The 13,680-nt window shown below is 48.8% G+C and overlaps 1 protein-coding gene and 1 non-coding gene across 4 annotated transcripts in view; both read right to left on the bottom strand.

Annotated features, from left to right (window-relative positions):
• SHF (Src homology 2 domain containing F) overlaps positions 1 to 9,572 on the bottom strand; it is a 10,584-nt gene extending 1,012 nt beyond the window's left edge. The window contains exons 1-8 of one of the 3 annotated variants that reach the window (XM_058156233.1): positions 9,460 to 9,572; positions 8,886 to 9,129; positions 6,609 to 6,738; positions 4,341 to 4,571; positions 3,483 to 3,677; positions 1,870 to 1,999; positions 989 to 1,108; positions 1 to 447 (exon numbers count right to left, since the gene is read on the bottom strand). The exon at positions 1 to 447 is cut by the window's left edge and continues 1,012 nt beyond it. In XM_058156233.1, the coding sequence (XP_058012216.1) occupies positions 240 to 447; positions 989 to 1,108; positions 1,870 to 1,999; positions 3,483 to 3,677; positions 4,341 to 4,571; positions 6,609 to 6,738; positions 8,886 to 8,918 (1,047 nt within the window). In that variant the 5' untranslated portion in view covers positions 8,919 to 9,129; positions 9,460 to 9,572 and the 3' untranslated portion in view covers positions 1 to 239. Of the gene's footprint in view, positions 448 to 988; positions 1,109 to 1,869; positions 2,000 to 3,482; positions 3,678 to 4,340; positions 4,572 to 6,608; positions 6,739 to 8,885; positions 9,312 to 9,459 lie in introns of those variants that run through there. The other 2 variants (XM_058156231.1, XM_058156232.1) reach the window with 2 other exon arrangements.
• A 1,412-nt stretch (positions 9,573 to 10,984) lies between these two features.
• On the bottom strand, positions 10,985 to 11,056 carry TRNAH-GUG (transfer RNA histidin (anticodon GUG)). The gene has a single exon. It is a non-coding gene; the product is annotated as a tRNA-His (tRNA).
• Positions 11,057 to 13,680: the final 2,624 nt, after the last annotated feature.

The following is a 13,680-nucleotide window of genomic DNA, read 5'->3' as shown; positions in this document are numbered from 1 at the left end:
ACCCTTCAAGAATGCTTTGGAGTCCAACATGCAAGGTGTGGCTGTATTGGCAACTACAGAGCATAAAATGCAACCATTCTTGGATCTGCAGACCTCTGGTCCACCAATGAACGGTTTCCAACCTCAGGTGCTTCCTGCCTGCTCCATGCAACAAGAGCCCGTGGACCACCAATGGTCCACCCAACCTGGGATTTTCATGCCCACCTCCAACCTGTGGCTTTTGGGTCCTTCAGTGCAAGTCACTGCTCTGCGGCCAGACAGCTGGAGGGCTGAGTAGAGACCGGGTAGAGCAAGGACATGTGTTCAGCCCCCTGGATGGGCAGCTTGTGGCTGGCGTAGTGGTGGATGACTTCTGGGATGTTGTTGAAGGGAGGGCTGTGCTGGCCCAAGACAAACCTGTTGTCTTCTGTCTGCGAGAGTTTCATGTGAAGGAACCCTTGGCTGCTCCTAGGGAGAGAGAAAGAAGAGGAAAACAGCACATAGGGGCGATCAGGGTTGCAAGCCAAGGGTGGGCTTCAAAGGGGTTCCCTGCCCAGTTGCTGGGTGGGCATGGCCATGGTGGGCGTGGCCTAGTCGGTCTCCTGCACCACGGGTGGGGTGGGGAGGGCATTTTTCCCTCCCCAGGTTCTCGAGGCTTTTCTTGAGCCTCCGGGAGGTTAAAAATGGCCTCCCCAGGCTCCAGAGGCCCTCTGGAGCCTGGAAACGGGCCCAAACGTCTGGTAGGCCCATTTTTGACCCTCCCCGAGCCTCTGTGTGCGCCCTGCACTTACTTGCAACCAAAACGGGCCGCGTGGGGATTCCTGGGAGGGGTGGGGGTGGGCGGGGCCAGCCAGGAGTGGGATTTGGGGGGTTCTCTGAACTGCACAGAATCTTAGCTAGAGGTTCTCCCGAACCCCCAGCAGCCCACCCCTGGTGCCAGCCATTCTCTTTAATGATTGTGACACCCCCTCCTACCAAGAGGAGGAACGGTCTGTATGATTGCACTCACTTGAGGGAGAGGGAAAAGGCATCGTGGCTACTTTCACTGTTCCGAACCAGGTAACTGGCTTCCCGGCAAAGTCGGAGAAGGCTCTCAGCATCCACCCGACTCAAGGTCCCATGATACCACCTGCAAAGAAAAGATTCCCCCTTTTTTTCCCTGTTTTTTTTTTTTAAATTATTCAAAAAGTTAAAATACAATTTTTTGTTCCATCGTAATCCCTTGCGGGGTGGAGTCGGGGCAACTGAATGAAGCTGAGTGCTTAACTGGCCGGATGCCCTTCCTGTCGCCAGTGCGGAGTTTTGTTCCGCAGATAATTCTCATCGTGCCCAGAGAAAGAACAGCCTCTACCTAGGATCGAACTCACAGCCTCCTGATCGTGAGGCGAGAGAGCTCCACCTCTAGGCACCCCACCGCAAAGTTAAAAGTTAGGCCTCTGGTGGCGCAACAGGCTAATGCAGCCTATTATTAACAGCAACTGCTTGCAATATTGCAGGTTCAAGTCCCACCAGGCCCAAGGTTGACTCAGCCTTCCATCCTTTATAAGGTAGGTAAAATGAGGACCCAGATTGTTGGGGGGGCAATAAAAGTTGACTTTGTATATAATATACAAATAGTTGAAGACTATTGCTTAACACAATGTAAGCCGCCCTGAGTCTTCGGAGAAGGGCGGGATATAAATGCAAAAAAAAAAAATACAAATCCTGAAAAATAAAAGAATCACAAGCAAACAAAACACACAAAAAAACCCCAAAAATGGACAAAATGTTTTTAAAATGCTCCTTAAAAAGAACAGAAAAGAAATATGCAAAGAAGAGATTCCTCTAAATAGCTCAGGGTCTCCCTAGGGGTAAGTGTAAGTGGGGTGGTCTCTAAATCAGCTTACTTACGCTTGGCTCTCCAGTGGCAGTGCAGGATTGACATATTCGCCAAAAGCTGCCCCATCCTCTGGGCTCAACCAGCAGGGGGTGCTCTTTCCCTCTAGGCACATGGGCACATGGTTTCTCACCGTGGCTGCACCTTGGAGCAGAAGCACATAATGGAATGTGAAAGGTGGAGCGGGAGCTGTGGGACGCGGCTGCGGGACAAGAGTGAAAGGCAGGATCAGGCCCCGGGGGATTATGGGAAGGGGTGAATGAGATGAAACATATAACCAATGTGCTGAGGATTTGACCAAGACAGGGGTATCTGTGGGAGGAGCAAGAGGATCTTGACAACTGAGACCCCCACCCCTTTTTTGACACAGTGTACACCGTGATAGGCCAGGAGGTAGATTCCCCGGAAGGAGGGGCTGCAGTCCAAAGGAACAAAAGGCAACTCAGCCCAGATATTTTGTGTAAGAGAAAGAGGGTGAAGACAGCTTTTCCTCAATAGTTCCCAGAGGATAGCGTAGATGCAAATCGGAGAGTTTTCAGTCCGGCAAGATTCTGTCTATAGGTGTGGAACAATAAATAACTCAGCTGGGTAAGAACTGCTACGTGTCATTTCTGGTTTTGGGCCTCAAATATGGTGACTGGGATGTTCTGAGACTTGAAGTCCACACACAGTAGCTGATGAATTCTGGGAATTAAAGTGCACAAATGATGTGATAGAAGACAGTGAGGAGGTGGATTCCTAAGAGGGAATGGGTGCAATCCAGAGGAGGAAGAGGCAACTGAGCCCTGATATCATGTGTCAGAGAAAGAGGGTGAAGACAGCTCCTTCTCAGTAGGTGCCAGATTATATTGTAGATGCAGATAGAAGAGTTTTTAGTCTGGCAAGACTCTGTCTATAGGTTTGGAACATAGCTGGATTCACCATGTGTCGCTCCTGGTTTTGGGCCTGACACTCGCATGTGAAAAGTGTGTATGTGCTGTGGTGAAATCCAATTTTTTTTACTACTGGTTCTGTGGGCGTGGTTTGGTGGGCATGGTGTGGCTTGGTGGGCATGGCTTGGTGGGCGTGGCAGAGGAAGGATACTGCAAAATCCCCATTCCCTCCCCACTCCTGGGGGAAGGATATTGCAAAATCTCCATTCCCACCCCTCTCCAGGGGAAGGATATTGCAAAATCTCCATCCCACCCCATTCTGGGGCCAGCCAGAGGTGGTATTTGCTGGTCCTCCGAACTGCTCCAAATGTCCGCTACCGGTTCTCCAGAACTGGTCAGAAACTGCTGGATTTCACCCCTGTGTGTGTGTGTATGTTTGTGTATAGCTTTGAGCAAGTGGTAGCAATGAGCTTGACTTCCCCGCCTCCCCCTTCTTTCCTGCAAAGAGACCCCTTTGGGCACAGGACAAAGTCCCAATTCTGTTGTTAATCAGCGGTTCATTAAGCGAGGACTACCTATAGCTGACAGTGCAGTTGCCATTTGGCAAAAAACTATGTGCTCAGTTATACCAAGGGTCTGCAAACTTGGCTCTTTTAAGACTTGTGGACTTCAACTCCCAGAGTCCCTCAGCCAGCAAAGCTTGTATTTTAAGGACTGTAACACCCCCAACCCCAACACACAATTGGCTTACTCACTATTGACTTCCAGAGGACAGGACAAAGCAGAAGAGTCCGGAGTGCTGGTACTAGCATTCTGGAGGCCCGGAGGAGCATCTCTGGAGCTGGGACTTTGAAGAAGGAGGTGTTTCTCGGCTTCCACGTGGTTAGTTGAACCATCAAGCTGTCCCACTGGAGGAGGCCACGGCAAGTCCTTGATCCCTTCAATCTCCACTGGATAAGGCATCAAGAGGGAAAAAATTCAGGAGGAAGCGGGTGGCGGAAGATGTTCAGAGAGCAGGAGGAGATTGGTAGCCCTTTTGTGACCTTGGGTGGGAGAAGACCATCTGAGTCCAATTCTCAGGACCTCTCCCACTCATACCAAAGGAAAGAAAGGTGGAGAGACAGCTGTGGATTCCTTAGGCTACGGGCAATGTCTCTTGCAATGGGGTGGAGGGGGGGAGGGGGGAGGGAGGTTAAGGAGGGAATGAACAAATTGGTGGAAGGGTTTTGACCTCCATTATATTCCTGTTTTGATCGACACCTAACCAGGGATGCCTCATGAGAGGGAGGGAGGAAAGTGAGAAAGGAGGAGGAGGAGGAGGAGGAGGAGGAGGAGGAGAAGGAAGAAGAGGAAGAGGAGGAGGAGGAAGAAGAAGAGGAGGAGGAAAAAGAAGAGGCGGAGGAGAGGAAGGAAGAGGAGGAGGAGTGAAGAAGAGGAAAGGAGGAGGAGGAGTGAAGAAGAGGAAAGGAGGAGGAGGAAGAGGAGGAGGAGGAGGAAGAGGAAGAGGAGAAGGAGAGGAAGGAAGAAGAGGAAGAAGAGGAGGGATTTGAACTCTGTATTTCTACTGGTCCTTATGGCACTAACTAAGGGTGGAGCTTCTTATCTTGGCTTACCAGCAAAGACTCTGGAGATGCGCTCCTTCTTCCACTCCCAGGGCTGGTCATACTCCTCTGGAGGCCTCTCATCATCTTCTGGCAACCACGAGTAGCGGCAGGAGACAGCAGGCTGAGAGGAAGGCCTGTCCTCTGGGCCCGATTCATTCTCAGGGGCTTCGTAGGGCGTGTCATACAAGTGCAGAGGCTTCTGAGCGGCCAGTTCTTCCTTGGATCCATTCTTCTGAACCTCTAGGTTGCAAAGAGGGGAAGAGAGTCCGCTTGAAGACTTCCCATGCCTGGTTATGCAATGCACCACGACACCAACTGTCCCCTCCAAATAGAACTTCTCGTAGCATCTTGGAAGGACATTCTGTTGTTGTTGTGGTGGTGGTGGTGGAGGAGGAGGAGGAGGAGGAGGAGGAAGGGGAAGAGGAGCAAGAGGAAAAGGAGAGAAAGGAGGTTGAGGAGGAGAGGGGAGGAGGAAGAGAAGGAGGAAGAAGAAGGAGAAGGAGAAGGAGAAGGAAAAGGAGAGAAAGGAGGTTGAGGAGGAGAGGGGAAGAGGAAGAGGAAGGAGAAGGAAGAAGAGGAAGAGGAGAAGGAGGAAGAAGAAGAGGAGGAGGAAAAAGAAGAGGCGGAGGAGAGGAAGGGAGAGGAGGAGGAGAATGAAGAAGAGGAAAGGAGGAGGAGGAAGAGGAGGAGGAGGAGGGGAAGGAAGAAGAGGAAGGGGAGGAGGAGGAGGAAGAGGAAGAGGAGAAGGAGAAGAAGGAAGAAGAGGAAGAAGAGGAGGGATTTGAACTCTGTATTTCTACTGGTCCTTATGGCACTAACTAAGGGTGGAGCTTCTTATCTTGGCTTACCAGCAAAGACTCTGGAGATGCGCTCCTTCTTCCACTCCCAGGGCTGGTCATACTCCTCTGGAGGCCTCTCATCATCTTCTGGCAACCACGAGTAGCGGCAGGAGACAGCAGGCTGAGAGGAAGGCCTGTCCTCTGGGCCCGATTCATTCTCAGGGGCTTCGTAGGGCGTGTCATACAAGTGCAGAGGCTTCTGAACGGCCAGTTCTTCCTTGGATCCATTCTTCTGAACCTCTAGGTTGCAAAGAGGGGAAGAGAGTCCGCTTGAAGACTTCCCATGCCTGGTTATGCAATGCACCACGACACCAACTCTCCCCTCCAAATAGAACTTCTCGTAGCATCTTGGAAGGACATTCTGTTGTTGTGGTGGTGGTGGTGGTGGAGGAGGAGGAGGAGGAGGAGGAGGAGGAGGAAGGGGAAGAGGAGCAAGAGGAAAAGGAGAGAAAGGAGGTTGAGGAGGAGAGGGGAGGAGGAAGAGAAGGAGGAAGAAGAAGGAGAAGGAGAAGGAGAGAAGGAAGAAGAGGAGGAAGAAGAGGAGGAAGAGGAGGAGGAGGAGGAGGAAGAGGAAGGAGAAGGAGAAGGAAAAGGAAAAGGAGAGAAAGGAGGTTGAGGAGGAGAGGGGAGGAGGAAGAGAAGGAGGAAGAAGAAGGAGAAGGAGAAGGAGAAGGAAAAGGAGAGAAAGGAGGTTGAGGAGGAGAGGGGAAGAGGAAGAGGAAGGAGAAGGAGAAGGAAAAGGAAAAGGAGAGAAAAGAGTTTGAGGAGGAGAGGGGAGGAAGAAGAGGAGGAAGACGAGGAGGAGGAAGAGGAGGACGACAACTGTGGAATCCTTGGCATTCTCTGAGCTTGATCGGTTTCTTACAGACCTGTCATTACTCAACTAGTTAACAGCCTTTGTGCACTGATGGTATTACCTACATGGGTAATGAAACGTCTGGAAGAAAGCAACCAAGCTCAGAAAGCAGTAAGGACCCTACAGTCCTCCTCTTCCACTCCGAAAACCCCCACTCCCTTCTAGCACTGCTGATGTTGCCTAGTAGGGTCATGAAATGTCTGGAAGAAAGCAACCAAGCTCAGAGAGCACCAAGGTCCCCACAGTCATCAGTGCTAGAAGGGTTTGCTTTCTTGACGTTTCATGACCCAAGTAGATAATACCATCAGCGCACAGAGGCTGTTAACTAGTTGAGTAATGAAAAATCTGTAAGAAAACAATCAAGCTCAGAAAGCACCAAGGACCTTACAAGTCCTCCTCCTCCTCCACCACCACCACCATCTCCTTCATCTTCCCACTGCAAACCCCATTCCCTTCTAGCACTGATGATGTTATCTAGTAGGGTCTGCAAGAAAGCAACCAAGTTCAGAGAGCAACAAGGACCCCACAGTTCAACCCCGAGCTACCAATATTCTCTTCTATCAATCAAAACATCTCTCATACCAGCCAGGAGCTTCTGAGCTTCGAAGGGTTCCATGTAGCCTTCATTGCTATCCCTTTGCTGCTCCTGCATCTGGCTGTGAGTTTCTTGCCTTGTGTCGAAGGGGTCTGAATAGTCTTGCAGAATGGTCATCTACAAAAGGAAAGGACCATTGGATTCAGCAGTAGCAGGAGAAGACCAACTTTGGCCTGGGGACCAAGAAGAAGGACCCTCCAAGCCAAGATGTCTTTTAACTCCGAAGATCCAATTTGACTTATTTTGTCCTGGCCACACAGGAGGATTTTGAGATCTAAGCGAGAAAAAAAGTGACTTGTTCATTCATCAGCCACCCAAGGAGAGATATTTTAATTAATCGCTAACAGTGGAGGCAAAATCTATAGTATGTTCTTTCTGTGCCAACTCAGAAAGCTCAAACTACCCAAGGAGCTGCTGATCCAGTTCTACAGAGGAATTATTGAGTCTGTCATCTGCACCTCTACAACTGTCTGGTTTGGTTCTGCAACCCAACAAGACAGACACAGACTTCAGAGGATCATTAGAACTGCAGAAAAAACAATGGCTACCAACCTGCCTTCCATTGAGGACCTGTATACTGCATGAGTCAAAAAGAGGGCTGTGAAAATATCTACAGACCCCTCACATCCTGGACATAAACTGTTTCAACTTCTACCCTCAAAACGACGCTGTAGAGCACTGCACACCAGAACAACTAGACACAAGAACAGTTTTTTTCTGAACGCCATCACTCTGCTATACAAATAATTTCCTCAACACTGTCAAACTATTTACTAAATCTGCACTGCTATTAATCTTCTCATCGTTCCCATCCTTCCACTTATGACTGTATGACTGTAATCTTGTTGTTTGTATCCTTACGATTTATAATGGTATTGATTGTTTCCTGATTGCTTATTTGTACCCTTATTTGTACCCTTATTTGTATCCTAGGACTATCATTAAGTGTGGTACCTTAGGATTCTTGATGAACGTATCTTTTCTTTTATATACACCGAGAGCATATACACCAAAGACAAATTCCTTGTGTGTCCAATCACACTTGGCCAATAAAGAATTCTATTCTATTCTATTCTATTCTATTCTATTCTATTCTATTCCTATTCCTATTCCTATTCCTATTCCTATTCCTATTCCTATTCCTATTCCTATTCTATTCAATTCTATTCACAGAGCCCCTATTTCTGCTTGTATATTCAAAAGAAAGGCCCAAAAAACAGGATCTCTAAAATCTACAAAACCTAAAAGATCAAGGTATAGGTAGGGTTTCCTCCTGAAGCAGGGGGTTGGACTAGAAGACCTCCAAGCTCCCTTCCAATTCTGTTATTCTATTCTATCTACAAAACACTAAAAGAAGGTTGAGCGGTTTGCAACTCCGTGGTTGTCTGTGCATGTTGTGTGAACCAGTCCATCACTTCAAGCTACCGGGTGTGAACCCGGCAATGGTGTTTTAAGGACGATTTAGAATCTGAGGCCACGGGGGTTTATGGCAGGGGTCTCCAACCCTGGCAACTTTAAGCCTGGAGGACTTCAACTCCCAGAATTCCCCAGCCAGCAAAGCTGGCTGGGGCATTCTAGGAGTTGAAGTCCTCCAGGCTTAAAGTTGCCAAGGTTGGAGACCCCTGGTTTATGGGGTATTATTTTGTTTTTGTTTTTTTGTTTTTTTGAGAAACAGCTACCATTAATTAATTCATACATTTAAATGCAGCCCTCCTGTGTGTTTCGGCTTTTCTACAATGCAAACAAAATACCTGATTTAATTTGGGGATTTTTCCCCAGCTTCTCCTCCACCCCTCCAATCTATTTAATTTAGCATGCCTCCTCTTTCTTTTGCTTTCCTGAGCTGCCCTAAAGCCCATCATCCACGCATGAATTCCAATACATCCAAACCAACACACACCTACCCACACCATCCCTCCTCCTTTCTCCCCCAACACGGGTGTGTGTGTGTGTGTGCGCGCATCAAAGACAGGGAGGTGTTTCCCCAGGACCAACTCCACAGACCCTCGCTTTCAACAGTGGCCCATGGAGGCTGGAATCCCGAACAGCTCAGCCTGGGCGCAGCCCACCCAAAGCAACCAACGCGGATTCCCCACCCACCCACTCACCGCTTCTTCCCCCAGCCCTGGCAGGCGAAAGGGGTCTTCCCTCGCCGTCCCCCCGCGGGAGAAAAGACCCCTTCCCTTCCTTGCAGGGGGAAGCGCGCGGCGGGGATGCTCAGCCCTTCCTCCACCCCAGAAGTCCCCCTCCTCCCTCCGCCAGACCTTGTTCTCCTTCGGGTCCGGCGGGTCCCCCATCCCGGGGGAGGGGGGCGCCCCCCTCTCCGCTTCCACCCGGATGAGCCTCCGGCGAGGCGATCGGCAGCGTCGGGGGGCGGCCGGCGGGGTGCCGGAGCCTCCGCCGTAGGGATCCTCGAAGTCGCGCTCGCGTTGCAGGCGGTAGGCGGCCAGCAGGTCGGGTTGCTCGGGACCCGCCGCGTAGTCCGGCTGCGGGGGCTCCGGCTTGGCGCTGCGGAAGAGAAGGCGGTCGCGGAGCCAGCGAGCCATGATGCGGCGGCCCCCTCCCCGCGGACCTTCAACCCCGGGCCCGGGGGCTTAGCCGGCCGGCTCCACCGCCACCATCCCCGATCCCGGCTGGATTGCTCCGCTGCAGATCCCCGGCTCGGTTTCCCCCGCGGATGCCCGCTGGCCAGGAACCCCTCGCCCGCCCACCCACCCGCCCGCCCGCTCGCCCGCTCGCTCGCTCGCTCGCTCTTGCCCGGCCTGGATTGTCTCTCTCTCTCTCTCTCTCCCCCAGGCGCCCAACGCCGTCTTTAAACCCGCATCCTCCGCCTTTTACCTTCCAGATGCTGCAGGACTACAAGGCCCGGCAGCCCCGGGCGGGCGGGCTCTTAGTGAGGGATGATGGGAGCTGTAGTTCGCAACTTCGGAGTAGTCTCCCTCTCCTCCCCTCACCCACCCCTCTGCTCAGCCTCTGCTCAGAAGAAGAAAGCCTCCTGCCAGATGTTGCAGGCGGGCGGTAGTTCCATGGGGCCCGGCCATCGGCAGTGGCTGATAGGGGAATACTTGAACATCCCAAATAGGGGTCCATGTCCATCATGCTGGACTGGTTCGGTCTGAGCGACCCAGGACAGGCCAGCCGTAAATGCAACACTATAATAAATTCTCATCGCTCCTATCACCCATCTCCTCCCACTTGCGACTGTAACTTGTTGCTGTATCCTTGCAATTTATATTGATTGTTTCCTAGTATGATTCAATTGCTTATTTGTACCCTGTGACTTAAGTGTTGTATCTTGTGATTCTTGACAAATGTATCTTGTCTTTTTATGTACACTGAGAGCCTATGCACCAAAGACAAATTCCTAGTGTGTCCAATCACACTTGGCCAATAAATTCTTTCTTTCTTTCTGTCTGTCTGTCTGTCTCTAACATCTACCTAATCTATATCTATCTGTCTGCCTGTCTGTCTGTCCGTCCGTCCATCCATCCATCCATCCATCCATCCATCCATCCATCCATCCATCCATCTATCTATCTATCTATCTATCTATCTATCTATCTATCTATCTATCTCTATCATCTACCTAATCTGTGTCTATCTATATCTACCTGCCTGCCTGCCTGCCTGCCTATCTATTTATCTATATCATCTCTCTTCCATCTAATATTCTATCCAATGCGGTTTGTTCACTTTGAGAGTTCATTAGCAGGACCGTCTATGGGTCTGATGGGCACTTGCCCATGGGCCCCACGAGCATAGGCGCCCCATATTCATCTGTGTATGTGCAATGCCCCTTGTATCATATAAACACAGCAACATATTTTTATTACATATGTATTTGTTGGAAGTGCCAATAAAATAAATGAAATATTCTTTAACGTATCTTTTCTTTTATGTACACTGCATATGCACCAAGACAAATTCCTTGTGTGTCCAATCACACTTGGCCAATAAAAATTCTATTCTATTTCTATTATTCCTATTTCTATTCATTGACCTTAAATGGGTTAAATAAACTTAAAAACAGCAAAATGCTCATCTCTTGGGCAAAATGCAGGCGAGGGTGTTGCGCCTTGCTTTCCAGCAAGCTTACAACGACACCTCCAGCAAATGCACTCAAAACATACATTCAGAAGCAATTCACTCCGAATCTAGAACCGGTTTCCTGCTGGAACCCTTTCCCGCCCCCCCACTCCCGATGCTGGGCTTCATCGGTGCATTGAAGTTTGCAAGAGCCTTTCTCTTTTCTTTTACTGTCGAATAATTTTAAAAGCCGAGAGGAAGTCCCTTTGTTATTAAATGCTGCAAATCCGAATTTAGAAAGGGGAGAGGGGGGAAAAAAAAAAAAGGAACGCACCCTTGCCGTGACTCGGATTCGAACCGAGGTTGCTGCGGCCACAACGCAGAGTACTAACCACTATACGATCACGGCGAGCCACCCAGGCGCTGGGGAAACAGCTTGGCAACCACCTTCTTCATTTCTACGCTCCCTGACGTCATCGCTTCTTCGAATGGGGATTCATGCCCGCCTCTCACAGCGCCACCTTTGGTGAGTTACGCTGCAGAACAGGATGGAAAGGATTAAACTGGATTTTTTTTTTTGGACAATAGATAGTTTGCAGAGGCTGGCAATGACTTTTAAACGGTACTGCAGAGTCCAGAAGCACCACTTAGGGATGCTTTGTACCTTTCCATCCCTATAATGATTATTTTTCCCTGCATCCTTAAGAATTTTGCGGGTTTTGGCTTTGCATTTGGCTGCCACAAAAGAAGATGGGCTTCAAACCTATTCTCCAAAGCACCTGAAGGCAGGACAAGAAGTAACGGGTGGAAACTCATCAAGGAGAGAAGCAACCTGGAACTAAGGAGAAATTTCCTGACTGTGGGAACAATTAACCAGTGGAACTGCTTGCCTCCAGAAGTTGTGGGTGCTCCATCACTAGAAGCTTTTTTAAGAAGAGATTAAACAGCCACTTTCCAGAATGATCTAGGGCAGAAGTCTTCAAACTTGACAGCTTTAAGACTTGTGAACTTTAACTCCCAGAATTCTCCAGCCAGCATAGCTGACTGGAGAATTCTGGGAGTTGAAGTCCACATGTCTTAAAGCTGCCAAGTTTGGGGATCCCTGATATAGGGTTTCCTGCTTGGGCAGGGGGTCAGACTAGAAGATCTTTAAGGTCCCTTCCAACTCTTGTTATTCTGTTATTTCCAACACACTGCTAAAGTTCAAGGCACTTTGCTCAGGATGGAAATATACATTCCACCCTGTATTACATACACATTCTCTTCATTGTCACTTACAGCTTTGGAAGAAACCACAATCTCAGATTAGGTCCCATTGGGAAAAATCTAGTTGTCCTGTAAACACACAAATATTTACTTTTTGCAGCTTTCCCCTTGGTGGGTTGCAGGGCTGCAAATCGCTTTTGCATCTCTTACCTGTGTAGGTCAGGGCTTCCCAGCTGATGTCAGATGAGTTATGTTCTTTATTGTATTCACTTATTATCAAATTTCTACGACCTCCATCACATCTGTGTGACTTTGATAATATATCCCAGAGCAGGGGGTCTCCAACCTTGGCTACTTTAAGCCGGGTGGACTTCAACTCCCAGAATTCCTCAGCCAGCAAAGCCGAACAGGTTGTAAAAAAAATGCTTTTAAAAGTAAAAAAAAAAAGATCGCCCCCCCCCCACAGCTGATCACCACCCTCCCCCCCCCCCGTGCACTGTTCTACTTACCCCAGGCCTTCTTTTGGATTGCACTGCGCACGCGCACCTCATATTTGGTGCATGGTGCACCTCCCACCGACCCGTACGCTCACACAGAGAGGGACTTCTCAGGGTGCCATCCGCCAAGCAATGTCAGCTGGTGGCCCCCAGGGGAAGATCCTTCTCTGTGGGGGCTCCTACCCTCTGGAACGAGCTTCCCCCGGGTTTACGCCAAATACCTGACCTTCGGACCTTTCGCCGCGAATTGAAAACACATTTATTTATTCGCGCGGGGCTGGCTTAAATTTTATTGGTTTTAAATTTTTATTATTATTTTTTAATGGGTTTTAGTTTTTTATGTTCCAGAGTTTTAGGCCAATTATATAATAAGTTTTTTAATTTGTATTTTAAATTGTATATTATATTGTTTGTTTTACCTTGGCTGTATACCGCCCTGAGTCCTTCGGGAGAAGGGCGGTATAAAAATTGAATAAATAATAATAATAATTGTGCATGCAAACCAGTTCAGATTTCACCACTGGACAAAAGTCACTTAACTGTCTTGTTTAACAAAAGATATCTGGGACTTAATTGTGGCCCTAAATTGAGAACTACCTGTACCGATGTGAAGGTACAAGGTTGGGCTGTGAGATTAAGAAACCTTTATTATCTGGGTGGCACCCAAGCATAAAGTCTATCAGACATTATGGCATCTAAAAACTGATATGGGGTGTGTTTAAGTGAGTCCTCTGGAGTTGTCGCACCCCACCCACCCCACATTTAATGGAACTACTGGGTTGTACTTCTGGGATCTGGTTGTTATCTCCACTGTCCAAAGTTGACGGTTACGCAGTTGGCACCTACAACACGCAAATAAAATTCTGCAAGGAAGCTTTGCCGCATTGTGTTCTCCTTGAGCGATTATTGAAACGCGTAAAGGTCATTCTTCGGCTTTTGATTACATGTTTGTGTTGGTCCTTATCATTTTCTCGGCTGCCCTTTGATGATAGTAATTTTTGCAAGCCGATGTGCAATTTTTGTATATTCATCAGATTTGGCGTTCGTTTGTCATGCCACAGCCTCCCAGGACACATTCTATAAATATTAGGTACGAATGCTACGGTAATAAAATTATGACTCATCATCATCATATAAGTAAGAACCGGCACAGTTAAAGGAAGAACTGAACAAGCTTCTTGGATGAGAAGCGAAACACTTTTAAGGCAAAAAGAAAAGAAAAGAAAGTCCAGTTGCCTTTTGGAAAAACACCTTCGGGACACATACATCTGGGAGAAATTTCAAGATCATCCAATTCTGGATGCTCCAACGCTGGTGGCTTTAAATAAAA

This window comes from Ahaetulla prasina, chromosome 13, assembly GCF_028640845.1.
Source record: "Ahaetulla prasina isolate Xishuangbanna chromosome 13, ASM2864084v1, whole genome shotgun sequence".
Lineage (NCBI taxonomy): Eukaryota > Metazoa > Chordata > Lepidosauria > Squamata > Colubridae > Ahaetulla > Ahaetulla prasina.
The sequence above is the reverse complement of the archived record's forward strand: the minus strand, read 5'-3'. Positions and strand labels throughout refer to the sequence as shown.